The 13,824-nt window shown below is 40.9% G+C and overlaps 1 protein-coding gene across 4 annotated transcripts in view; it reads left to right on the top strand.

Moving 5' to 3' along the window:
- BCL11B (BCL11 transcription factor B) overlaps positions 1 to 13,544 on the top strand; it is a 92,699-nt gene extending 79,155 nt beyond the window's left edge. For all 4 annotated transcript variants that reach the window (XM_074868753.1, XM_074868751.1, XM_074868752.1 and 1 more), the window contains one exon: positions 11,533 to 13,544. In XM_074868753.1, the coding sequence (XP_074724854.1) occupies positions 11,533 to 13,544 (2,012 nt within the window). The remainder of the gene's footprint in view (positions 1 to 11,532) is intronic.
- Positions 13,545 to 13,824: the final 280 nt, after the last annotated feature.

Raw genomic sequence — 13,824 nt, 5'->3', positions numbered from 1 at the left:
TGTATCTTTAAATGTTGATACATAACAGTGAAACCAGGTGAGATCTGGCCCCAGGTGCTGGCTGCTGCATGCATTGCTGAACAATTTTTAAAGGATGCAGACTGGGTGGTTGGAGGAGGAAAAAGTAGGTCTTTTTCTAAATAGATCTTTTTTTGTGAAATATGTCATAGGTTTAATGCAATAATTAAAAAAATGATCAATTTACTTAAGCTTCGTACAGTCCTCTAATAGTAGCTCAGCTTAATCCAGTCCTGACCTGGCTCCCCCTGATGTGCAGTACTAGTTGTCATGGAGCCCCAATTATGCCGAACTGGGGGAAGATTTTGTTGAGACCGTGAAACTCATTTCACTAGTGACTGTACACAAATGCAGAATTAAGGGTTCTTCACAGAATTACTCTGAAGGGAGAGATTGGATGCTGAAGAGGTGCTCCAAGAACTGCTTCTGCTTTCCCTGTCTGCACATCAAGAGCCTACATGGCTTGAAAAAGAACTCCACAGCAAAGTTTTTTCCTTCATTCCTTTCAGTGTAAATCCAGTTTTGAATAATTTTACCTTCAAGTCCATAGGTTCAAATTCTGTGGTCACTAGAGATGAGGCATCAAGGTATATTTGCAGATAATTTGGATAGTGGCCCATGCTGAAGGTGTGTGGTTTCTAAACCTAATTAGAGGTGTAGTTTGTTGCAGGCAAAAATTATTGATACACAAGGAAGGTTTTATTCGGAGACATCTGTAGGTTGGCAGCTGTGCCAGCCATGTCTGTTCTTCTAAGTAACGGAAGCCACACAGCCGGGAATAGCAGTGTTTTGGTGACAAGTGTTGAGAATATTGGTTGAATTGCACTATGAAAATATTTTCATTATTTTTATTATTACTGTTCTGCAAGCGGATTTGAGATATTTGCCTGCCTATGTCTGTGTGTGCGAGCTGATGAGGTAGAGAGGGAGGGCTGTTATTTTTATTTTTTTTCAATCACACCTCCTTAGCATTTTGTACATATCAGCATTCTAGCTGAGCGATTTGCTAATTGCACTGGAAGACCCACTTTAAATTCAGGAATACTGAAACTTTGAAACTGTAACATTTTGACTGGCGAGAATGACCAGTCTTCTTTTCTCTTTCGCAGTGAGCTAGTTGAAGGAAGCTGGCATTGTCGCAGAGTGAAAGCTCTGCAGAAGTGCCGCAGGTTTTTCATATGGAAATGTGAAATAATGGGGTGATTAAATAGAGCTGTATATTAAAGTACATCTGACATTAGAATTAGCATAATGTGCTCTAGCCCTAGGCTGAGTACTTTATTTGCCATCTGCGTCGGACCAAAATCCCCTGGGGAAGCGCTAAAATATTCTGAATAAACTCAGCCCGAGTTCTTATTGAGAGTAAAATACCATTTGTGGCACGTCGTATTGATTCGTCTTAATTGCGGTGCAGAAAAGAACATTCAGTTGCTGATGACTTTTGTACTCTGTGACAAGTCGGCTGGAGTTATTCTAACACTGCAGTTGGTTAACCTGAACAGACTGTCGTGCTCAGAGAAGGAGAAAACCTTATCTTCGGTAGCATAAACTACAGTATCATCTCCCAGCTTTACTCCTTTCTATTTCGATGCAGCATCCTTTCTTCTTTTTTTTTTTTTTTTTTTTTTTTTTTTTTTTTTGGTATTATTCCCTGAAAACAGCAGCCAACGAACTGAAGGGGAAATGGGGCTTCACTGAATCAGTCCAAGAAAATTCACATTCTTACCTAGTTACTCTCCCTAGTCTCCCTCCCCACACTTCCACTCCCACATCTTCTTAAAAAAAATCCAGAAACCAGCTTTCATCTAAGGGAGTGAAAATCAGTGGAACTTGTCCTTGAGGATCCATCTCCGGAACCATTAGTTCAAGAGATTTATTATGTATATTCTGTAAAAAGCTGTGGCTTCTCCTGTGCATAAGCCCACAGTCTTAGTCGGTTGTAATGGTTTGATTTTTGTCAACTCTCCACTCAAATAGGTTGCTGAATACCTTTGAAAAAGTGCTTATAACATGCATAAAAGATAAATATTTCATCTGAAGGAAAATACTTTGATGCTCCATGCAATTCTGTAACATTCATAAGGTCCAGTTTTTACCCTATAATTGCCTATCATTATACACAATTTACATATTCAAACATTCTCTACAAACCTTAGTCTAGCATGTTTTTATTACAAATTCAGATCAAGGGAATAACCTTTAACTTCAGAGACAAATGAGACAAATTTACAAGTGCATGTCTGCTGTTTTCTTGTGTTTTATAAATCCCTGCAGACCCGAACACTTTTGCTATAACGCCACTCAGAACAATATACATATATTACTACTTGTTTGTAGTGCTTCGGTAATGAGTCCCCTTTGTATTAGATAACCTATATAATTCAGCATCTAGGCCCTCCATAACGTCAATTATCTCCTCATAGCTAAATGTACATTCCATTAAAACAAGATTTACAGCCTTTCTAATACTTCTTAGGATTGAATGTGGAGATTTTGTGGATTTAAAGAAGCAGAGATGGGAGTTAGCATTTGTTAAAGAAGCAATGAATTAAAACAGAAATGCTATTTCATTTACTAACTATGAATAGGCACCTAATACCCTTAAGAAACAGTTGTAGTAAAACAGACTGAAGTACTCCTGGGGAAAAAACCAGGAAAATTTGTTTCCACCCTTTGGCTTTTTTTATTGTTTCCTAATTTACTCTTTATTTTTCCATTATATGACATGGACAATTTCCTTTATGTATCCTCCTTTGAGTTCCTATTCAGATTACTGAGAATTCTTGCTTGTAAGATGAGAAAATGGCACCTTAGAAAAGTCTGTGGGAAAAAAAAAATCCCAGCACTTGCCAGTTTTCAAACAAAACTACTTACAGGAAACTGATTTAAAGGGAAGCTGCTGGCATATTTCATATGTTGTAGAAAAGACTGACATTATTTCAAATGCATTTGAATACCTTATGCAAAGAAAAGGCCTAAAAGTGTCCTTGAGCAGTACAAGGGTTTTTCATGAATGCTGTAAATGGGATCCTATATATTAAACCACCAGCCATGGGTAGTCCTATGGTCTTTTCATCTCATGAGTGGGTTCATTTCCCCCCCCCCCCCCCCCATTACATTCCCCATTTTCACTATTTTATATTGCAGGTTTGTACAGCATCTTTTCAGTCTGTTAGCTGATGTCTTAGGTCCAGAGAAACTAACTAAAAGACACAAAGCTGTTTAGATGCTAAAGGTGGAGTCAATTGAAACTGTTGTATAACAAAGGGCTAATTTAAAAGTTAACTCATTCATTATTGATCTTTTAAAATTGATTTTCCTGTTTGCTCCTTACTTTTCACACTTCTCCCTTTCTCTGCTTTATAAATTGCCTTTGTATTTTAGAATTTAGCACCAATTAGAAGAAGGTGTTCAGAGATGACAAACATGTTTTTTATCTCCCATTTTAATAGCGCTTCTGGGTCAAAGTCCCTGTGTCGTGAGTTCCAATTTTTGCTATGCATTTTTCTTTCTTTTTCTGCCCTAAGTAGAAGCATTTCTTATACTTCTGTAGGCTGAACATTAACTTCCAGTACGCCACAATCTCTTTTAAGGAATGAGAAATTGGACATCCAGAAGGAAGTTACCCAAAATGACTATTGACATTTTATACCTAAAAATGTAATATTGCCATTTTGTAATGCACTAGAAATTAAACAGAGCTGTGCATTTGGCTCATTTATGTGAATCTGGCAGTACAGATCTGAGGTATGATTAAGTCTCACAGAAAATGGGACTATTGAACACAAGCTGCATCTTCAGCCAAAGGTCGCCTGTGTCCATTAAGAAGCAGGAAGCATCTGTTTGTGTTATGCATGGCTGTAGTCTGCCTGCAGTCTCCTTTTTTATAAGTATAAATGCCAGAGAGGACATATAAAATGCTTCTGGGGAGAGTTTAATGAAAAGAAAATTCACAACTTGGTATATTCATGTAAGCCTAGTTAGATCCTTGTTTGTGATAACCTGGTATAGCTTATCTGGAAAAATTCAAAGTCTGTAATGGTGGTCATCAATGCTACTTTGAATTCACAGCAGGGTAGTTCAGATCAGAGTTTGGCTAAGAGTATGATTTTAAGGTATCAGGTTGATATCTCTAAGTCTTTCAAGGATTCATGTTCTTTGTTCTTGGAATTACGAAAGGATTGGCTGTAGACAAACAGCATGACAGTCTGACTTCTCAAATATGTGACTGGTAATTAATCTGGTTTTCCACTCATGATAAAATATGAGTTCATTTGACAAAAAAGATATTTGTTACTACAAGAATGATAAACAGACAATGTGCAATCCTGCCTAATAGAAAAGGAACACTGCTGAAAAGCACAAATGGCTTGGGAAAATAAAATAGGCTTCCAAAAGTGGGACAGCATTTAATCCACCAAAGACAGAGTTTGGCAGTTGGCTTTAGCATAGAAAGAATTAATAGTACATTATTAATAGTAGTGTAATATTAATATATTTTAATATTGGTGTCAACCAGTGCTATTGTAGATCTTTTTCAACAGGTAGAAAATGCTCTCGAGAATATTCGCATCCCTAATTAAAATCAGTGCTGAGAACGAGAGGGTCTTGTGGGGTTTGTAGGTTCTCTTGGCATAAAGCTTCTTGCATAATCTCTGTAGAGAACTTGCAGTCTCACTAGTCAAGGTAGAAACAGGATGAGGAAAGCTGTAAAACACGCAGGCAGTGTGTGGGAGAGGAATATTGCATGAAGTCGTGATTTTTCTTCTGTTTGAAGATGGCACTGGAGGAGATAGGCTATTCAAGAAGCAAGGCAGAAAAAGAGAACAGGGCCTAGTATGGGAGGAAACAGGGTCCTGTTACTGAGAAGTGACACTTCTCGGTTACTTCTCTTCCTTTCTTCAGACACCCTTATTTTTCCATCCACCTCTTAAAAACATTTCATTTTTGTTTCCCCGTTCTTTCCTTTCACCGACCTCATCCTGAGATTCCCCATTTCCAGATGATGACAGGCTCTGTGGTCCCTCATGCTTGGGCTCTTGCACCTAAACCTTCATCTCCTCTTAACTGAGATGCACTTCAGGTCGGCTGAGCTTTATAAGAGAGAGTGGCTGTTTATCTGAGTGGAGAACTGGAGGTGCTTAGGTTGTGAGACTGCAGGCATCTTGCTAAATCATAAAACACCAACTTTAGTTGCCAGTTGATGCTTATTTTATGATTTGTTGGTGATAGTCCCCATCACCTTCAGTAGGATATGCTTCAAGACTCTCCTGAGCCCTTTCTTTAGTCAAGGCAGTGTAGGAATGGATAGAGGCGTTGCGCTTGTTTTACATCTTCAGCTCATGTTGCCATCAAAACAAAATTAATATGAAGGGAGATTTAAAGAGAAATGGTTCTTTTGCATTTAATGGTTAAAACTAGTGACTGGCATCGGACCGGCAGTGGTGATCCTCACCCAGGCTTGGACCCTAGTTCACACTTCTGTCTTTTTTATTGGGACTGTCAGTGTCTCTGAGATGGTGGTAGCAGCACTTCCAAACACCCCAGGGAGTGCATGGGGGGTAAAACTCTTGATACTGGGTGTGTTCAGCATATGTTTATTCAATCATAAACATATGTAAGCAAATGTTCTTGCTAACTTATAAAACCTCTTCAGGAGAAGTACCTATATGAGAAATATTTTTGCATACCCAGTCAAGCATCAGGTATGAACCAATATAGTTCACACTGCAGATCCATACTGCAGACACCTGGAAAGTATTTGACCCTTGTCTAGGTGACCTGTCAAACCATGTATAACCATATATTTTCTTCACTATGAAACACTAAATCTTTCCAGTATTTAATGCTCTTTAATGTCAGCTGGTCTTACAAGGAGACTTGTTAAACTAGTGTTCTCAATTATGGCATTTTAATTTAATAATAATTCAATTAAAGGTGTGTTTTTTATGGGGCATCCACGCTACCTTTATTGGTATTATTAGAGTAACCATCATAATAACAAGGAGTAATTATTTAAATGCTCATTAAAAATTGAGTGGTGGAGAAGAGAGTAACATTGGTGGAAAGATTGTAGGAACCTGATACATGTCTGTTCCTGAGTTCTACAATAAAAGGTGTCCTTTCTTTAAAGCTTGCAAGTTTCTACTTTTCCTGAACTTCTAAAGGTGCAGTAAAGCAGCATTAAAATTCCTTAACTTTTTTATTGCTGCTGTTGTAACTTTGTAAAGGGAACCAGAAACATTATCTGGAATGTGTTGCTAGAGGTAAAGAATGGCAGTGGTTATGTGGACCTGACTACAGGTCCTCACCGCAGTCCTGGCAGGGGTTATGGGTGGGTGATTAAAAAGAGGAGAGTTTGTTCTCTGTTACAGCTAATGAAATTATTCAGGCATGCTGAGGGGAGGATTTGTAAGGCACTGGATGTCACTGTAGCCCAGCAGAAAATAGTGAATTCTCAACAGTTCTTATCTCACACTGATTATTGTTTGATGGTATCCAGAATAACTGAGGATATTTTGAGGGAAATTTATCTCCAGGGTAAAGGCACTCAGCATTCAGGGTATATAGAAAGTCATGTACCAAATGGGCAAGGAAGATCTGTGTATCACAAAATGATACAAATCAGACTGCAGAGGACAGATAAATCGGGGGATTCAGGCTGCCTGCTGCAATGGGATGAATGTCCACAGACCCAGGCTACTCTTTTTCTGGGCTGGGCAAACTGACTTGTCTTTTCTCACTATCCCCTGTAAGGGCAGAATTTGGGAGGCAGGATCTGAATTTAGCTTTGTTTTGTGCTGTTGATGCAAGAGAAGAAAGCTCATTATTGCTTTGACATTTTGAACGGAACATAATCTGTCATGCAGTAATGGAGGAAACACATTTTAATATTTCTGGAAAAGACCATCTTTTGTCATAATATGCAGGAAAGGCAAGAGCATTCAGTAAGTTCATAGTTTATAATTACCTGCTTAGGGAGAAGATACTAGAGAGATTTTTAATCTACCAGATAAAAACATAATGAGATCTAATGGTTGGCAGTTGAACTCAGCAATTTGAATTGGAAAGAACACAGATTTTTTAATACTGAAGATAGTCGACCATTGCCACAGACTACTCCAATACATAGCTCTCTTACTTGGCATTTCCAAATCAAGTTGGGAGAAGGGGGTGCTAAAAGACATGAAGTGGTTCAACTGCAAATCATTGGGGTGGATGATATCTGTATGTGAGGTGCAGACTAAATTGTTTCCTATGTTTTTCATGTACATGTAGGTAGGACAAAATATTATGATCTTAAATTGCAGGAAGAAAGATTTAGATTAGGCATTTGGGGAACCTACATGATGGTAAAGGAGAGAAGGAATGAGGCAGACTTTGGGAAGGTTGTAGACTCTCCATCTGGGTAGCCTTTGAAGTGGGATAATGGAGCATCTGCCATAGATATCTACAGATGCATAGATAGGGACATCCCTTGGGTCAGGAACTGGGCAAGGGCAACCCTTAAGTTTTGTCCCAGTCCTCTTATTCTTTAATTTCATGGTCCTTCCTAGCCTTCAAATCAGTATTTCTGAACCTATACATCTGTGTCTCAGTAGGATCCAGCCTTACAAACCTGTCTCATGTCTGAACTCAGTGGCTTTAGTGCAACCTTGAAGCTACTATTGACTGCTCAGGGCTTGTGGCCTGCATGTCTCAACTCAGTACATACACCATATCTACCAACTAATGTAAAGATAAAAAAATTTTACTTGAGTCATCAGCCCCCAAAATCATGCCTAGTTGCGGACTGTAGGGTTGAATCCATGTGTAATTCATTGAACAGTATTAATGAAGTCTTGGCTTGTGCTTAACTCTAAGCACAAGAATAATTTCATCACTATCCAACAGGGCACTTCAGCCTATGCTTAAGTTTCACTGATGTTGATTACTCATATGCTCAAAGTCAAGCACATGCTAAAGTGATAAAGACTGCATATGGCAAAGCCTATATAGGTAGTTGTCATAAAGTGGGTATTTAGACAGACTTCAGTGCAGGTGGCAAGGGATTAAGATAGCCATATATCAAAAGTAGCCTTATAACAAAGAGTTTTATAGTGTAGGTGCACTGCATTATTAAATATAAGGATCATTCTTGAGCAATATGTGGCTGTTTCAGGGCATGTTTAAAATATTTAGCAAGTTTTTGAATATAAAAATGTTCGGAGTGGATCTTCAAAGACTTTTTGACATTGTTCTGTTCTTAAAAGTGAAGATCTACACTGCTCAGGGCAACTTCTAGGCAAGATAACCATGAAGTGATAACATGGAAATGAACATTTTTTTTTTTTTTTTTTTTTTTTTTAAACGGGGAGTCTGGGGAGAGTCTTTGAGGGTTGTGAAAGTTAAAATATATATATACACAGGCATGCACACACAAACACTGATGAGGCAGTCAGAGATTGGTAGCCAGGTAGCCTGCAGTCAATTTTGCCATTGTGTTGGGGTCTACTGAAGAGAGGAGTCTTAAGGAGCATAAAAGCAAAACAAAGCAAAAAGGAAGAGGAGACTGTTTTATGACTGCTAGCTTGTAAATCTTAGATCACTAATAGCACTAATTTGCCCTGTTTGAACAAAAACTAAAAAGGAGGGGGATTTACTTTCCTCACTTGAATTTCATGGAGGTGAAGTTTTGGAGAACAAAATAAAACAAAACATCTCAGTTCCATATAACATGTAGTAGCAAGCATCCAGCCAGCTGCCATTTTGAGGGTAATTTTTTTAATCAGCCATTTCAGTTTTAGATTGGCCTTGATCCTCAGCCTGCTCAGGAATTTTTCTCCTTATGTATGTGCCTTGCTGAAGTAAATGTGTTGCTGTCTTCGTTGTCGTCTAATACACAGCTGCTTTCTTCCTCCTGTCAGCCCTTGAGCTAAGCAAGGAGAATACATGCAGACACACACACTCACACACTTTATTTTTTAAAGAAAAAAAACCCCACAACAAAAAAGAATGCACGCTGTGACTTTAAAAATGAAAGAATCGAACAGCTGTGGGTAATAAATCGATTAATTAGAGTGGATAAAATGAAGGTGAAGGGTGCAGAGCACTCTTTAATTTGAAGATATATGACCTTGTAAGATGCTGCACTTCATTTGCTATTAGATCACACTTCAGAAGGGGCTTTATTAAAATCTATTCTAGGGTGAGCTGAGGTAAAACATATTGTTAAAAAAAGCGTTTGACAGAGTATGTTATATACTTTAGTCTGCTTCAGTGATTTCTGTCACTTTTTATACTACACATGTTGCTGTGCAAGAAAAGTTAAAGGTCTAGACATTTTCATCATATTTCTGTAAGAAACAGAAATTTAAATATTTGAAGTAATAATGGGAGCATTTACTGTTTCTTTGGCTACAGAGCTGACATAAAACTCCCTAACTGCCTCAGTGCTGAGTAGATTTTTAAGGGATAATGTATCAGTTCCTTTCCATGTTTGTATGTGGCTTTCATTAATGTCAATAGCAGTTACGGGCACTTTTTCCAAGCTGACTACAGTTCCCAAACTTGAGTTTTTTCTCACAGCAGTTGTTAGAGATTAATCAAAGCAACTGGGTCTGTCCTCTACGATGCAGCGTGCAGTGCTGGGGCAGCGGGGCCGTGTCAGCCAGGCAGAAACACCCGACGTGTTGTGTACATTTTTTCTCATCTGTGAAGAGCCAGCTTCTCCGAAATCGGGGTCTGAAGCTGCTATCCACAGCAATAGCCCTACTAAATCAATAGGAACGTGAGGAGCTGCACCACATTTATCACCTACCTTTGTAAATAAGTCTCAATCTAATAGATGCTTTTTCCTTTACGCTTTTATGGATGTTCATTGGGTGATAAGATTAGGTAGACTGACAGGTTGATAGGTAGGCAGATAATCTTCTAGCCTCCTTGTCTAAGGTTTTGTAGGTTTTGTTAGCAGCAGCCGTTCCAGCAACAGCCAGAAGAGGGGAATTCAGTCAGCAGCAATCCTGCTTTGCCTGGTGTGCCTGAGTTTAATGTTTTTCTTTTTTTTTTTTTTTTTTTTGACTGCTATGAGTCATTCCTCTTTACAAAGGTAGTTTCGATAATATGGTTCTGTTCACCTTATAAACTCTTTCATTTTCAAGCTCAAGCAACAGACTTTTGTGAACTGCAGTCTCCCGATCTAGAAAGGGGTTATGTCGTTCAGCTTTGGATCTGAGGTCTTGTGGAGGGGCTGGGATCGGGCTTCATTCAGGTCTTATGCAGATACGGGTCAGGCAGGAAGCTTGGTTCAGGCTTTGAACTTTCAGGAAGTTTAGTGCCTTTAGGTGCAGTGGGGCAATTGCTAGCCAAAATATGTGCTTTCATAAACAAACAAACTAGCAAGAAATTAATTTTAGGTTTTCCAAAATGGGTAGTTGTTTTTTCAGGAAACCTCCCCCTCATTTAAAAAAAGCAACAACAAAACAAATCCTGGATCATGATTTTCAAGCTGACACATATTTATGAATTTATCAGAGTCTTGCAGAGGCATTAAAAAAAAGAGGAGGGGGAGTGCTTTTTGAAGACAGCACATAGTTTATATTGTGCCCAGGACTGGAATTTTCTAGCTAGCAAAATTATGACTGTAGTGCAGACTTGTCCACACCTGTCCTTTATGTAAAGCTGAATCAAGGTTAAAGGAATGCTTTCCACCTTTATGCAGTCGTTCAAAGAGGCTAGAAAGGCAAACAGAACAATGTTTTTGGCTCTGGTGAGCGTTTCTGCATTGGAGGGCAGGCTCAGGCTCAGAAATTCTTGGGACCCAGTTCAAGCACGGCCCGACATTTGTTACTGTTAATTGCAACTGTGCTGTCGGCTTTGATTACCGGATGTTTCATTTGAGTGGCTTCTTGGTGTTTTGGCAAAAAGAATGTCAGAAGTGGTTTATGCAAGGGTACGTTTTCCAAGTTCCTGTTGACTTGAATAGGACTTGTGCAGCTAAATACCTACATAGTATTTTAAAAATGGAAGTGCTGGCATGTCTGAAGCATGTATAAATTAAATTCAGCAAGATGTCAGGGGACTGCTCCATGAAGTATATACAAATATAAAATGAAAGAGTGAAAATGACACTGAAGCTCCTTGCAGGTGCCTTGTAAAACCTACCACACTGCATTTTCCTTGTTTTTTGTCTGTAGTCATAAATCCCTTGAAACAAATTCCTTTTTGTGGAATAAACACGTGAAAGGATTTGGATCTTTATGCGTCATAAAGGAAAGTTTTATTTGCAAGTTAGAGGATATAGATGTATATAGCACGAATGCGTATGTGTGATATTTGTCATACATGTTAAGTGAATAAGTGTGGTGAGTAAATGTGCTGTTCAACAATTTATATCAGTCAATACATTGCAATTAAGTCCTTCTTTCAGAAATGCCAAGGAGGAAGTGTGTTAGCAAAATAAAGCACATGCCAACTGTATTTAAATGTTCTCTGCTGTATTATTTTTTGAGTGTTCTTTCTGTTTTTCTTTTATAGGTAAAGATGAGCCTTCAAGCTATATTTGCACAACATGCAAGCAGCCTTTTAATAGCGCTTGGTTCTTGCTTCAGCATGCCCAGAACACACATGGATTCCGCATCTACCTGGAAACAAGCCCTTCAAACAGTTCCCTTACTCCACGCATCACCATCCCTCCTCCTCTGGGACCGGAGACTGTTGCACAGTCCCCACTGATGAATTTCCTTGGAGACAACAACCCTTTCAATCTTTTGCGGATGACAGGACCCATCTTGCGTGAACACCCTGGCTTTGGTGAGGGTCGGCTCCCAAACACGCCCCCGCTGTTCAGCCCACCGCCTCGTCATCATCTGGATCCACATCGCCTTAGTGCCGAAGAAATGGGGTTAGTTGCCCAGCATCCCAGTGCCTTTGACAGAGTTATGCGTTTAAACCCCATGGCAATTGAGTCCCCAGCGATGGATTTCTCCAGAAGGCTTCGAGAGCTGGCAGGAAACAGTTCCACCCCTCCGCCAGTCTCACCCAGTCGCACCAACCCTATGCATCGCCTGTTGAATCCTTTCCAGCCGAGTCCTAAATCACCTTTTTTGAGCACCCCACCACTGCCCCCCATGCCCCCCAGCAGCACTACGCCTCCCCAGCCTCAGGCCAAGAGCAAGTCCTGTGAATTTTGTGGGAAAACATTCAAGTTTCAGAGTAACCTTATTGTGCACCGGCGCAGTCATACAGGAGAAAAGCCCTACAAGTGTCAGCTCTGTGACCACGCTTGCTCCCAGGCCAGCAAGCTAAAACGTCACATGAAAACGCATATGCATAAAGCTGGCTCCATGACAGGCAGGTCAGACGATGGACTGTCCACTACTAGTTCCCCTGAGCCGGGCACAAGCGAGCTCACTGGAGAGGGACTGAAATCCAGTGAGGCAGATTTCAGGAACGAGAGTGATCCTTCCCTGGGCCATGACAATGAAGAAGAGGAAGAGGAGGAGGAGGAGGAAGAGGAGCTCGAAAATGAGAGCCGGCCAGAGTCGAGCTTCAGTATGGACTCGGAGCTGAGTCGTAACCGAGAAAACGGCTCCAAGTCACTGCCGGATGAGAAATCCCTCGTCCTGGGAAAAGTTATCGAGAATGTAAGTCTAGGTGCCATCCAGCAATATAACGACATGCTAGCGGAAAAACAAAAGAGGAGTAGCTTCATGAAAAGGTCTTCTGACCAACGAGACTTGTGTCCTCGAGACCTTTGTCAGAGAGATCCAGGTGACGAAGACTCTGTGGTAGGAGAGCTGGATCGCACTGAGGAAGGGACGGTCAATGGAAGAAACTTTGGACCGGGTGAACCCTTCCCAAACTTGTTCCCCCGCAAGCCGACGCCTATCACGAGCCCCAGTTTAAACAATTCCTCTAAAAGAATAAAGGTAGAGAAAGATTTGGACTTGCCACCAGCAACGATAATACCTTCCGAAAACGTTTACTCCCAGTGGCTGGTAGGGTATGCAGCATCGCGGCACTTCATGAAGGATCCGTTCCTCGGATTCACAGACTCCCGACAATCCCCCTTTGCGACCTCTTCCGAGCACTCGTCGGAGAACGGGAGCCTGCGTTTCTCCACCCCGCCAGGGGACATGCTGGATGGGGGGCTCTCAGGGCGCAGCGGCACGGCAAGTGGAGGCAGCACCCCCCACATCAGCGGTCCTGGCCCCGGGCGACCCAGTTCGAAGGAAGGGCGCAGGAGCGATACATGTGAGTACTGTGGCAAGGTCTTTAAGAACTGCAGCAATTTGACGGTGCACCGTCGGAGCCACACTGGAGAGCGGCCTTACAAATGCGAGCTCTGCAACTATGCATGTGCCCAGAGCAGTAAGCTGACGCGCCATATGAAAACGCATGGCCAGATAGGGAAGGAGGTCTACCGCTGCGACATTTGCCAGATGCCCTTCAGTGTTTACAGCACCCTGGAGAAACACATGAAAAAGTGGCATGGAGAACATTTGCTGACAAATGACGTCAAAATTGAGCAGGCAGAAAGAAGCTAAGGCCCCCCCCCCGCCCCCCCCCCCCCCTCCCCCCCCGCCCCAGCCTCCCCCCGCCAGCTAGGTTAAATTTCAGGGGTCTAGGTAACATTTTATTTGTACAGTTTAACTATTGCCAACTGAGAAAAGATGACCTAACTTGCCTCCGTAAACATAACTTAGCATAACTATGGTAGGTGCCAGACTTTGGCACTTAAATATAACCTGTGTCTACAAAGTTCTATTAAACCCGAGGGTTGATTAAGGCAGTAAAAATTGTGGAGCCTTTTAACTGTGCAATAAT

The sequence above is a fragment of the Strix uralensis genome, chromosome 4 (genome assembly GCF_047716275.1).
Source record: "Strix uralensis isolate ZFMK-TIS-50842 chromosome 4, bStrUra1, whole genome shotgun sequence".
In the NCBI taxonomy this organism is placed as follows: Eukaryota; Metazoa; Chordata; class Aves; order Strigiformes; family Strigidae; genus Strix; species Strix uralensis.
The sequence above is the reverse complement of the archived record's forward strand: the minus strand, read 5'-3'. Positions and strand labels throughout refer to the sequence as shown.